The sequence below is a fragment of the Fukomys damarensis genome, unplaced genomic scaffold, assembly GCF_012274545.1.
Source record: "Fukomys damarensis isolate Sample0158 unplaced genomic scaffold, DMR_v1.0_HiC HiC_scaffold_13, whole genome shotgun sequence".
Lineage (NCBI taxonomy): Eukaryota > Metazoa > Chordata > Mammalia > Rodentia > Bathyergidae > Fukomys > Fukomys damarensis.
Genome location: NW_022900925.1, coordinates 13,374,899 through 13,387,269, shown reverse-complemented (window position 1 = coordinate 13,387,269; position 12,371 = coordinate 13,374,899). Strand labels below are relative to the sequence as shown.

The following is a 12,371-nucleotide window of genomic DNA, read 5'->3' as shown; positions in this document are numbered from 1 at the left end:
TACAACATTTTTTTTTTTTTTTTTTTTTTCAGTTTTTTTGAGACAGGGTCTCACTATATGTAGTCGAGACTGACCTGGAATTCACTATGCAGCCCAGGCTGGTCTCGGACTCACAGCAATCCTCCTGCCTCAGCCTCCCAAAGGCTGGGATTACAGGTGAGCACCACCACGCCCGGCACTCTCTAACAGTCTGAGCCTTATGGTGGCCTGTTAAAATGATCTTGCCACCATTATCATAACAAATACCTCTCACATTCACTGCTTGCAAGATATAGCTCTAAATCCCTTTCATGGAGGGACTCATTTAATGGCTATGACTGCCCTACATGGTTAGTATCACAACTACTCTGATTTTCCCTAAAGGGGAAAGGTTAGATGTATCTACCATCCTCTCGGTGGTAAACATCTGGGCCAGAATAAATTCAGGTGATCTGGTCCCACAGCCCAAGATATGGTCTCCACTGTCACCAGTGCTTTAGGTTCCACATGGCTTCCCTTGACTCACTCATCGAGCCAGCCAGTGAAATCAGGGCAGAGCCCATTTCACGCTTGCTGAAATGAGCTCTGGGCATCTCCTGCCCTTCCACTGGGATCTTGAGGCTCTGTCACCTAAGGACCCTGGCTTCTCGTGGAGGACATTTAGCATGGAGTGCATATATCTGCCAGGCTGTTGAGGAGGCCACTGCCAGGACCAGGTCCCATGGGCACCTCTTCCTGTCCTGTTGTGCAGTGCTCCTGGCGGTGGGGAATGGACTCACCCATGCCTTGGCGGGGGGCAGTCAAGAGAATGGATGGGCACCTTCTGCAGTGGCTCCCACTGCTGCAGGGCCCAGAACATGCCAAGAACCACCACCAGCACCCTGGCATGCCAAGAACCGAATGCATGGCTTTCAGCTTCACTGCTGAGGTTGGAGTCAGGGCCCATAGCTAGTCTTGAGTAGTCAGAGCACCCTCCCTGCCTCACCACCCTCCTGTCCCTCTTCTCCCAGAATGCTCACCATACCTCATGCTGTCCACTCGAAGTGAGGGATGGGACTGGCAGTGAGGGAACTCTTATCTGGCTCACCAGCCTTCGTCTAGTTGGATGATTTAGGTACATGCAGTGAAATGATGGGGATTTATAGAACGGATTTTTCTTTTTAGTACCAGGGATTGAACTCAGGACCTTGCACTTGCTAGGCAGGCATAGCGCCATTGAACTACATCCCTGGCCTTTTAGAACGGATTTCTAATGGGTCTTTTTCTTTTTATATCATTTCACTTGCTCCGAAGACTTGCCACATTTTAAATCTATTGTTCTGTGAGGCTTGGACACTCCTGGCATCATCTTGCTCTGCTCTGAGTCCTGGGAATGTCTCCAGTAATAACTACGGTGGATCCTCAGATAGCCTGCCCTGGCTCCAAGGACATGGGCTGGGGGATCTACCTGTAGAGGAAACAGACTCTCTGTCTCAGATACCAGTCTTTCTCTATGCCCTCTCTCTTCCTTCTCCTATAGAATCTATCAACGTTAAGGGAGAAAATACACCATAATAGAAGAAACCTTTAAAGACAGAACTGCCCTTCAATCAAGAACTCTCATTCTGCTAGATGAGCAGAGAAGCTTTCAAGAGGCAAAATGTCAGCTGCAGGCAGGTGACTGCAGAAGAGCTCCCGACAGCATCACTGTATTTCCACGATAGTTTGGAGGTCACTCGGTCACCCCTGCAACCTCCAAAGACTTATGGGCTCCCCTTTCCCCTTGGCCCTAGGGAATGAGAAAGGTTGAGAGGCTCAGAAATTCAAAACATATTCTCTATAAAATTAAAGCAAACAAAATAGAAATAAACAAAATACAAATCCCACAAAATAATACAGTTCTTGGCCAGTCCCAGTAGTGTACAACTGTGATCCCAGCACTCAGGAGGCTGAGGCAAGCAGATTACTGCCAGTTCAAGGCCAGCCTGGGCTACGCAGTGAGTTCAAGGCCAGCCTGAACTACAGAGCAAGACCTGTCTCAAAAAACAAAGCAAAACAATATGGTTCTTGAAGTGGAGATCCACACAGTGAACTATTTCCCACCCGAAAGAAGATGGGAGGCCAGGAGGTAAGAGATTTCAATTTGTCCTATGGCACAAAAGACCATTATAAGACAGATGTGTCAGCCAGGCATGTGGTTATATGCCTTTGCCTTTTGTTTTTAGCTTTAAATCAGGGACTCACTATATAATTCAGGCTAGCCTTGAACTTATTACTCTAGCCCAGGCTGGCTTCAAACTCTTGGCGATCCTCCTGCCTCAGCCTCCCAAATGCTGTCATTACAGGTGTGAGCCACCATGCCCAACTCTGGCATATGCCTTGAATCCTAGCATTCTGGAAGGCTGAGGCAGGAGGATCACAAGTTTGAGCTCAGCCTGGGCAACTCAGCAAGACCTTGTCTCAAAATAAAATATAAAAGGGCGGGTGAGTAGGTAATAGGAATATAATTCAGGGAAAGGCCCTAGGCTCAACCCCCAGTACCAAAAAAGAAAAAACAAAAAAACAAAAAAACAGTGATGTGTCCTGGGTGGCCCAGAGACAGGCATGGGAAAGGCCTGGCATGGAAAGCTTTTGCCAATTTGTCCTTTAATTTACCTTTTGTTCTGAGCTGTCCTGCTATGACGAACATATTCCATTAATAGAAATATCTGACCCACATAAAAACTAGCAGATGCATTATTAATGTTGTTTAAATACAGTCAACAGGATAAACAAAGCTCCTCTCTATGGGAAGATTCTCACAGCATCAGTAAATCTTTTTCTTTTTTTATTTTTTTTATTTTGTGGTACAAGGGATCGAACTTGGGACTTTGTTTGACTTTGCGTTTGCAAGGCAGGTGGTGGCATCACTGAGCTAAATCCCCCGTCCTTTTCTTTTTTTTCTTTTTTGATACAGGGTCTCGCTAAGTAGCCCAGGCTGTCCTGGAACTCAGTCTGGCTGGGATGACAGACACAACCACACCCAGCACCCATAACCCATCTTAACTGATGGCTTGGAATTTATTACTTAGCTCCCAGTACCTGATCCCAGGAAAAACCACCAAGGTATCAACCACTTCAGAACACCAGAGTTGAATGTTAGTTCACGGGGCACCAAAAAACATAAAGATTCAAACTGGAGTCAACCCACAAGGCAATGACAGCTTGGTTCATCTCAGAGCAAAACTCTTCTTGTTCTCCCTCCTGCTCCCTGCAGTGGGTCCCCTAATAACTTGCAGTTTCTCAGGTCCACCCACCCCTTGCTCCATTCATAGGGCCGGTGTGAGATTTCATCCTCATATAAAATTCCCCGAGTTCCCTTACACAATTCTTAGGCAGACTCTTACACAATGTTGCTCCTATCTCTCCAGCCTCATATTCTGCATAATGCACACTTGGCCTCAAATGCACATAGGTGCTTTATCATCTTCCATCCCCTCTGTCAGTGCCCAGGCTGATCTCAGACCTTCACACTGCAAGTCCTGGCTTGCAGGTATCTTTCCACCTTCTCTCCATTCTCACAGGGCAGGACAACTTATCACTGCTTTCTCTCTTGCTGCAATAGTTGGGCAGATATTTTATTTGTTAACAGGCTCCGAGAGCAGGAAAGGGCTTTCCTAATATGCCTCAAAGAATCTTCACAAAGTAATCGTTGAGGATTGTAGAAAGACAAATAAATGAATGAGATTCCTTTAGCCTGTATGTTTGAAGTGTCTGAGGTTGTGACCAAGTCTTTATTTTTGTACATACATTGCGACTTCAACACAGACCATTTTATCCGAGGAGTAAGTTAAATTTGTCTCCTAAAGCAACTTAGTCATCCAGATGCCAAATTTGTACAAGAGCTACTAACTAACAAAAGTGCAGTAAGATGCACAAACTCTGATGTCACAACTGGTATCTCACGGAGTGTTGCTTGCATATCAAAACCACCTGGAGTGAGAGCCAAAAGAGCAGATTCCCAGTCCGAGGCCGAGCTGGGGCATCAGAACCTTAAAGGATGGGGCCAAAGGACCTGGACAGTGGAACTCCACAAGCCATTCTTCTGCTCACCCAAGTCTGAATCAGCACTGTACTCTAGACTGTCACCCAGGTCGTGCCAAGACTGTCATGAAGCTTTTGTATAAAAGGCACTAGACTCAGGATCCAAAAATCTTCTATAAGGATAATGGCTCTGCCATATACTAGGCCCTGTGGCCTAGGGCAAGTTGTTTCTTCTGCCATAAATCAGCATCACGGCCTAAAGTGATGGTGAACGCACAAACCCCATCTAAGACATATGCTTTCTTAAAAGGGATCAGAGCATGGGAGAGAGGATCAGAATGGGAGGTCTGTGAGATTGGATGGGGGAAGATTCACACATCTCACTTTACTACTGTTATTGCTTGTATCTAGATGTCTTCCCAAAGTCTCATGCACTCATAGGTGGGGCTGGCTGTGATACTGGGATTAAAGGTGTGGATAGTTCTCGGTGTAGATAATCAAACCCCCAATCTGGGTGTAGGTGGCACCACTGAAAAGGCTTGCAGCCTGAATGGGATAATGGGAAAGGAAGGCTTGCTGCTTGTTGCTTTGCTGCCTCCTGCACATGTTGCCATGGACTGTTTTTCCTCTTTGATGCCCCTCTACTCTACCACCCTGCCTTAGAGCCAACTGACTATGGACAGAAACCTCTACACACTGTAAGCCAAAATACACTTTTACTCTTTTAACTTGTGGGTATTAGATATTTTGTCTCAACAATGAGAAAAGCAACTAAGACAGATTTCAGTACCAGAGAAGCCCTATTTGCTTCTTTATTAATCCAACTCTGATAACTACTCTACTTTCAAATAATGAGTTAAAATGTATTTAGAGGTATCTGCAATAGCTCTAACATGATGGGAAAATTAATTTCTATTCATGTCCAGATTATAGGTATAAAGGCTGTTGCATACATTCCTGATTAAATAAAATACTAAATTTTAGTCAAAGTATAATTGTGTTACTCTTCTCATTGCTGAGACAAAATATCCACAAGTTAAAAGAATAAAGGCTTATTTGGCTCACAGTTTGTAGAGGTTTCTGTCCACAGATGGCTGGCTTCAAGGCAGAGGGGCATCACAGAGGAGGAACAGTTCATGGTGAGCAGAAAGGTAGCAAAGTAAGCAAGGGGCAAGACAAGCCTCTTTCTGTCACCTATATTGTATCCAGGCTACCAGGATGAGGGCCGTGCCAAACCAACCAGTGGGATGATTTAGTAATCATACGCCCTTAATCCTAGCCCTGCACCATGAATCAATCACCCTTAACATGTGCTGTAAGGTTTTATCATATTCTTCAGAGAGTTCTTAATTTATGAACACCTTTATTACAAACAGAGAAAAATAAAGGTAATGAATTAAGATCTCTGAAAATAAAGATCCTCATTCATTAAGACCTCTCTGAAAAACATGTTAAATCTTACAGCAGAGTGTCTTTAACCTCATCAAAGAGAGAAATGTTGTATTTCTGAGTAAGAAGACAATATTGTAAAGATACCAAATTTTCCCTACTTAACTTGTACACTAAACCCCAAACAGTTTCTTGTGGAAATCTGAAAAGCTGATACTAAAATACATCTGAAAGAATACCATCAAGTTTTTAAAATATACAAATGAAAACTTGTCCTATGAGACATCAAAATTTACTGCAAACCAGAAAGAATATTTGCATATTTAAGGCACAATTGTAAAGAAAACCATTTAATTTTACTATCGAATGTTTCCCAGGTTTCCTTTTTTGACAATGTACAGATACTTTTTAGGACAATATATAATTAAAAAACAATATCCTACAATTTATTCAATGCTGCTCTAGATCATCCTGAGGAAAAAGTAACCAGGGCAACACCAAGGTTCTAGAAGTTCAAGGATCCCAATGGATGAAGATGTGGACCCTAATTTTCTTCTGCGAGCAGATCATCTGCTTTCAGCTGGGCCCTCCTAATGCTTTCCAAGTTCAGCTGTTGATATTTTCTTTTAAAAAAGCCACACTGAAACAGAGGGAAGGGAAGCCCAATTAGAGGCCTAGAATAGTCATCTCTGTTAGAAAACATCATTCTGATTGCTGCCTAGATAGCCCGTAGACTCCTGTTTCTCATATCATACTTCCTTCCCCTACCCTCTTCGGAGTCTCTCCCTGGAAGTCAGTCCTTCCAGATCCCTCTACGATGCTATCTTTCTAGGTGCTTATTCCCCAGTCAGAACTAGCTTCCCACATTCCTCTGAACTCCCAGAGGATTTGAACCTTTTTAACCTTACTAATTCTTCGAAGTAGTATAGTTCTGGCTATCATGGATATAATCTTATTTATGTAGGAATACTCAGTACTGCCTATCATGCTGAGCATAAAAAAAGATCAATATGGTCTCCTACATCAAAAAGCTCAGAATCTAGTGGAAAGGGGAATAATTATAGTACAGCATAACAACTGCCACCTGGAAAGGGTTCCAGAAAGCAGCTCACAGAATATATAACCCAACCAGGAGGATCCGGAAGTCTCTATATTGAGTTTTCAGGGAAGAGTGTGAATGAGGAGGTGAAAAACTGGAGCAGGGGACTCCTGGCAAAGCCTGTACACAAGCTAAAGGCTGACCCTATTTAGGGAACCATTCAGCTTGTCTGGAGGAAAGAGTGAAACTTAGGTATGTAGAGGAGAAGGGTAGAGATTAGAGTAGAGGATCTTTTGAGACATGGGAAGACAAGAAAAGGATTTAGAAAGGGAAATATCATAGATCTGTTTTAGGAAGATCTCTGTACTACAACACTTCAAGTGGATTTTGGTTTTTTTCTAACAGAAAACTAAGCTGTTCATTTGCCTAGGTGTATGGCTGAAGCAAGAGGGAGAAGAGGCCAAAAGGCCAGAGCAAATGCTCTACGTTGGGCGTTGGCTATCCTACCATGCACTGTGTCCAACTCTAGAGCCCAGTCCTCTCTTGTCCTTACAAACATAATAAGTAGAACTGACCTTGAACAGGATGATTATAATCACAATCAAAATTAGAAGGCCACCAACACTGCTTCCAAGGACAAGAGGCAAAGAATGGTATACTTCATCTTTCAGGAAGATGACTGTGATCTAGACAAGACAAAAAGATCATCCAATCAATCACACAAAGAAGGAAAAATTTCCACATATTATTTTAAAGAGCAAAATATGAAGACTTGGCAATAGCCTGTGTATTGATCAAGACTGATGACAATAAAGCCAACAGTTAAACATTTCCTGATGCAGCATTTTAGATCAACTAAAATCATCCAATGAGCAAAATCCTTTAAAAGAAACCATTCTGGTCTCTTATCCAAAAACCTAGGTCTGTCAAGAGTGTGACCTTGTATTAAAAATGCTCTCAACAGTCTGAAAGAGGAGCCCATGGCACCAGAGACGAAAATTAACATTCTACATCCAGCTATGCACTTGCACATCCCTGTGCCTTATATTCATCGACTTTTTTTTTTTTTTGTACCAGGAATCAAACTCAGGACCTTGAGCTTGTGTAGCAGGAACAGTGCCACTGAGCTAAATCCCCAGCCCACTCATTGACTTATTTTAAATAATATCCAAGTCTTTTCTAACTCAGAATTGTTCTGACAGCTTTTTTTGATAGTACACAAAACCCTATAGTCTTTGGTAATACAGTTTCCCCATCAGAAATATTTAACAAAGGTACCAAGGCACAATAATAAAATCAAAATTATATCCATGTGTAGTACTTGTGGAGTTCTATTAAAAGTCAACCCCAAGTTTTATTTTCCACAGATGTTCTCAATTTCAGGCGGCTAATCTCACTGACTGGGCTCAGCTGGAAAGCTCAGGGGAGATGTTTTCCAGTTGAGACTGGGCCCTCCCAGGCTGTGGTCAGAGTATGCTGCCAAGACTTAGGTAAACATCAAGGCTGCTCTGCCTGGAGGATCACCATGAGTTCAAGGCCAGCCTGGGCTACATGGTCAGTTCAAGGCCAGTCTGAACCCTGATGGGAGAAAAAAAAAAAAAAAAAAGCTGCCAAATAGACTGCTCTGCCTGCCCAAGCCACTGAGCTCTTTTCAGGCATACATTTAGGCACCAAGGTTAAGATGCTTTGGAGAGTTTTCTCTATAGCTACACAAATTAACCCTTGAGGCCTCTTTTCGTGGTTATAAATGCTGGTTGAGCCTACCGACCCTTTGTAACTCACAGTAACTATCTCAGGAGTGAGTTCTGGAACTTGAGATGGGGAAGCATCAAACTAACAGAGCAAAAAGAAGAATAGAAGAGAGCTGACTTTATCTTCTGCAGAAAAGCAACAGCAAAGGGAGCAACAGGACTCAAGAATCTGGGTTTAGGAAATGAAAGGAAGCCCTGAGGTGGCAGTGAAATAAGCTACATTTGAATAGAGACATGATTTTTTTTTTTTTTTTTTTTTTTTTTTTTTTTTTTTTTTGGTACCAGGGGATCAAACTCAAGACCCTGCCTGGACTTGCAAGAGAGTGCCACCGAGCTACATCCCCAGCCCAGAGGCAATGAATCTTTTCTTCGATGCATTCTCCCATTTTCCTCCTCAAAATGCACAAGTTCCTAAAAATGACTCAAAGCTTCCTTGACAGAGGTTAAGGAAGAAGCAGAACAGAGGTTATACTGCTTGTGGCAAACACTAATGGGGCCCCCAATAGCCATTTGGCCTATGCCAATTCTTTCTGGCCTAAGATAATCATGACACAACTGTTCTCCTTTGCTAAAGATTGAAACAAGACTCAGTTCTCACTAATAAGATAGAAGGGGATGTTTCCAGGGAGCTTTTAGGAAGCTTCCTCTCTAAAAAGCAAAGGCACATGAAAAAAAAAAAATCCTTTGAGCTGGGTGTGGTGGCTCATGCCTATACTCCCAGCACTAGGAAGGCTGAGGCAGGAGGATCACTGTGAGTTGAGACCAGCCTTGGCTACATAGAGAGTTCCAGGTCAGTGTCAAGTACATAGTGAGACCCTGTCTCAAAAAAAACCAAAAAAAAAAAAAAAAAAAAATCCTTTGCTGACTTCTTTCTTCCTGTGTCTTTTCTTGTGAAAATACAAGTTGAGCATCCCCACTCCAGAAAGCCAAATCCAACATGCTCCAAATTAGATTTCAGGTTTCCAGATTAGGGATTTCAATTGGCAAAGTCTACAAACATTCCAAAATTCAAAACCTCTGAAATCTAAAACAGATCTGATCCCAAAATCCAAACAGATCTTTGGATAAGAGTAACTCAACATTTGCAATGTGGTAATTCTGTGCTGGTCATGGGGAAAGCCATGACCTAAAACATAAGGATCAAAGAAGGCAGACGACAGCAAAAAAATTTTTTTTAAATTTTAGTTTTAAAAAAATTTAAAAACAATCAAATGTAGTAACATATGTCTATAATCCTAGCACTCAGGAGGCTCAGGCAGGAGGAGCTGGCCATGAGCTGGAGGCCAGCCCAAGCAGCAGAATAATGAGGCACTTCTATTTCTCCCGTATCATTTTCTGCAGTAGAAATATTTCAAAATAAATGAAAATGTCATTGTGACATGTCTAGAGAATTGCTCTTTTCTCTTCTTCCTCCAGGGAGAAAAACTGACAATTTAACATTTAGCAATTCAGGTTCACCCTCCTGACATCTCCTCTAGTGAAGAATCATGCCTAACTCAGGAGCTCACAGATCATGTCTGAAACTAGCAGCGTGAACAACCAAGTGTCAACAAGAATGAAAATTCAGGGTAACACACTCAGGAGCATTTAGCCCACAGACTAAAGATGTCAGTTTGACTTTGGTCATACTTCAGCGAAACAAATTTCAAGAGTTCTAGTACTTAGTCTAGGTCTTATAAAAGAATTATGCATTCCTGAGTATTATAACTATTTAATACTGTAACAAGACAATGACATTACGTACTAAGAAGATATTTAATGTGTACAAATATAACTTCTCACTTATGAAATATTTCCAAAATGTATTTTCTACGTTTTTCAAAGTCAATAAATTTTCAGATCAAAGGATACAGTGCTCTTGATTCCAGCCTAGTTACTTCAAATTAGACCTCCTCAGCTTAGTCTTTTATTCGATTACCTTATTTCACAGGTGAAAAACTAAGGCAAAAGCTGACACACTCAAGGTTGCAAAAGTAGTTAGTGACAGAGCCAAGGCCAAAACCGACTGAAAACAGGGAAAGAGCAATCAGAGGGTGCCTGTGCAGGGGCTCAAAGGCTAAGCACAAACCAGAAAACAGCCAGGGATTACCTTAGTTCTGTGGTTCTCTGTATTCAGTCCCTCATATAGAGCTTTGTTGAAAGATATTTCACCAAGGACCTGTAGTTCAGTTATATCTCTTAGTAACTAGAAGATGGGGGGAAGGAGGGAAGGAAACAAAACATATTTTAGACATGGACTCACTGCTTCTAGACAGCCTTCATCGCCTGTCCCTTTAAACATGTTCCTTCTCTCATTTTCCTTAGCCTTGTTAATGGCCTCAGCATCCACACAGTTACCTCAAGAAAGAAATCTGCAGTTATTCCTCAGCTTTTCCCTTACCCTCTACCTCATTCCACAAACTCAAAACCAAAGTCAGTTGACAATGCTTTTAAAAAAAGAATCCCCTTTTTCCCATGCTCCTTTTTTCTCTACCCCATTGCTATTTCCTCAGACCTCACTGCACTCATACAAATGACTGCGAGATGTGCAACTTGATCACTAGTTCCCACTTTACACTAAGTAATTAGGAAAAACCTCTCTAAGAAAATGGCATTTGAGCTAAATGTAAGAAACCATCCATGTTCAGATTTAGGGAAAGAACAATGTCATACAAAGAAAAAGCAATTACAAAGGTTCTGTGCCTAGAAACAGAATAGAAAAGCTGGGCTATAAGAGTAGGATGGGAGGAGAGAAAGCAGAGTACTAAAAGACAAAGTTGAAGAATCAAACAGAGACCAGATCATGTAATGCATTGCAGTCCACGGAAAAAAGGTATGGATTTTAGTATAGTATGTTCAAAGTCACTTTCTCTTTCTTTCTTACTTTATTCATTATATTTTTTTTAGCATAGAAGTAGCATAATCCAATGTTTGCTTTTAGAAGACGCAGAGCTGTTATGTGAAAAATTGTAGAAGGTATGAGGAAAGCAGAGGCAAGGAAGGGCAGCAGGTCCAAAGTTACTTGGATAGCCCTGGCAAGAGATGGCTTGAATTACAACAACAGTAGCAATAGAGATGGAGAGAAGCGAATTATTTTTTTGTGGGGGTACCGGGGATAAACTCGGGTCCTTGCTCTTGCAAGGCAGGCGCCAGAACCACTGAGCTAAATCCCTGGCCCGACAAGTGAATTATTTAGGATATATTCCAGAGGTAAAACAGCAGGGTTTGCTGCTGGAATAAATATGTGATGTAGAAAACGGGGGAGTCATGGGTAATTCCTAGAATTCCTAGTACCCAAAAGGAGTAAATTACTTACTGAAGGTAGCCCCACTCACTGGCTAAGGAACAGGCTGGGACAGAAGGTGAAAGAGATCTGTTTTAGACGTGTTAGATTTTAGTATATGTGCTGCCAAAGCGAGCACAGGGACGTGCTACATTTTAAATGCTACTAACCTCTGTAGGAAGAGAGGCCCTAGAGCTTACTAATCACATCTGTTCAGTCTCAAGTACCTGCTTAGAATGATCCAAGGAGATCTCTGCAGCCACGGTGACATTTTCTTTATGCGAAGTGATGGTACAGCTCACTGAGTGCCATTCTTCAACATGCTAGAAAAGCAAAGCGTATGTAGTTAGCTTAATCCCTTTCCGTGCGGAAAGGCTGACGTTTTTAACATTCAGGGCACAAAGCGCTTTAAAGACCCAGGATGGAGAATATGAGCAGTACGAGCAATCACCCAGGCCCCAGCAAAGCCCCAGTCTGACAAACCAGGTGAGGAGAATGTTGAGGGCTTCAGGGGAACCTCAGAAAAGCAGCTATCTGATCTCTCCTGTCACCCGCTTCGGGCCTTCTTCAATCCCTTCTTAGCTTCTCGGGGCGGCCACGCTCACCTGAACCGGATCGCTTCCACAGGCACGTTCCTGACTCTGGGTGCACAACGTGTAGGCCTGAAACGAGAGCCATTCGCTCAGTGCACTGAGAACAAAACCGCCATATCCGGCTTCCTTACAACCCAGCGCGCTGCGCCTGCGCACGGCCGGAAGCTAGGACCCAGAGGGTAGGCGGACCGAAAGGCGGGAGTCTCGCGGTGTTTGAATTTGAGCTGCTTGGCGGGTGCCAGCCGGCCATGGCGGCCTCGTTCCGGCGACCAGAGAGCCGGCTTTTCCGGACTTATGGGGCTGCTGGCGGGGCGAGACCGAGGCAGCAACGGCCGGGCCGGACAGCCGCGCGGGGG

General features: G+C 43.1%; 2 protein-coding genes across 3 annotated transcripts in view; one reads left to right on the top strand and one right to left on the bottom strand.

Annotated features, from left to right (window-relative positions):
• Positions 1–5,069: 5,069 nt before the first annotated feature.
• Itgae (integrin subunit alpha E) overlaps positions 5,070–12,371 on the bottom strand; it is a 56,664-nt gene continuing 49,362 nt past the window's right edge. The window contains exons 27-31 of the mRNA XM_010611374.3: positions 12,028–12,084; positions 11,650–11,745; positions 10,250–10,345; positions 6,985–7,095; positions 5,070–6,010 (exon numbers count right to left, since the gene is read on the bottom strand). Coding sequence (XP_010609676.1) covers positions 5,915–6,010; positions 6,985–7,095; positions 10,250–10,345; positions 11,650–11,745; positions 12,028–12,084 — 456 coding nt within the window. The 3' untranslated portion in view covers positions 5,070–5,914. The remainder of the gene's footprint in view (positions 6,011–6,984; positions 7,096–10,249; positions 10,346–11,649; positions 11,746–12,027; positions 12,085–12,371) is intronic.
• Haspin (histone H3 associated protein kinase) overlaps positions 12,264–12,371 on the top strand; it is a 3,397-nt gene continuing 3,289 nt past the window's right edge. Inside the window, exon 1 of one of the 2 annotated variants that reach the window (XM_010611372.3) lies at positions 12,264–12,359. In XM_010611372.3, the coding sequence (XP_010609674.1) occupies positions 12,264–12,359 (96 nt within the window). Of the gene's footprint in view, positions 12,369–12,371 lie in introns of both variants that reach the window. The other variant, XM_010611373.3, reaches the window with a different exon arrangement.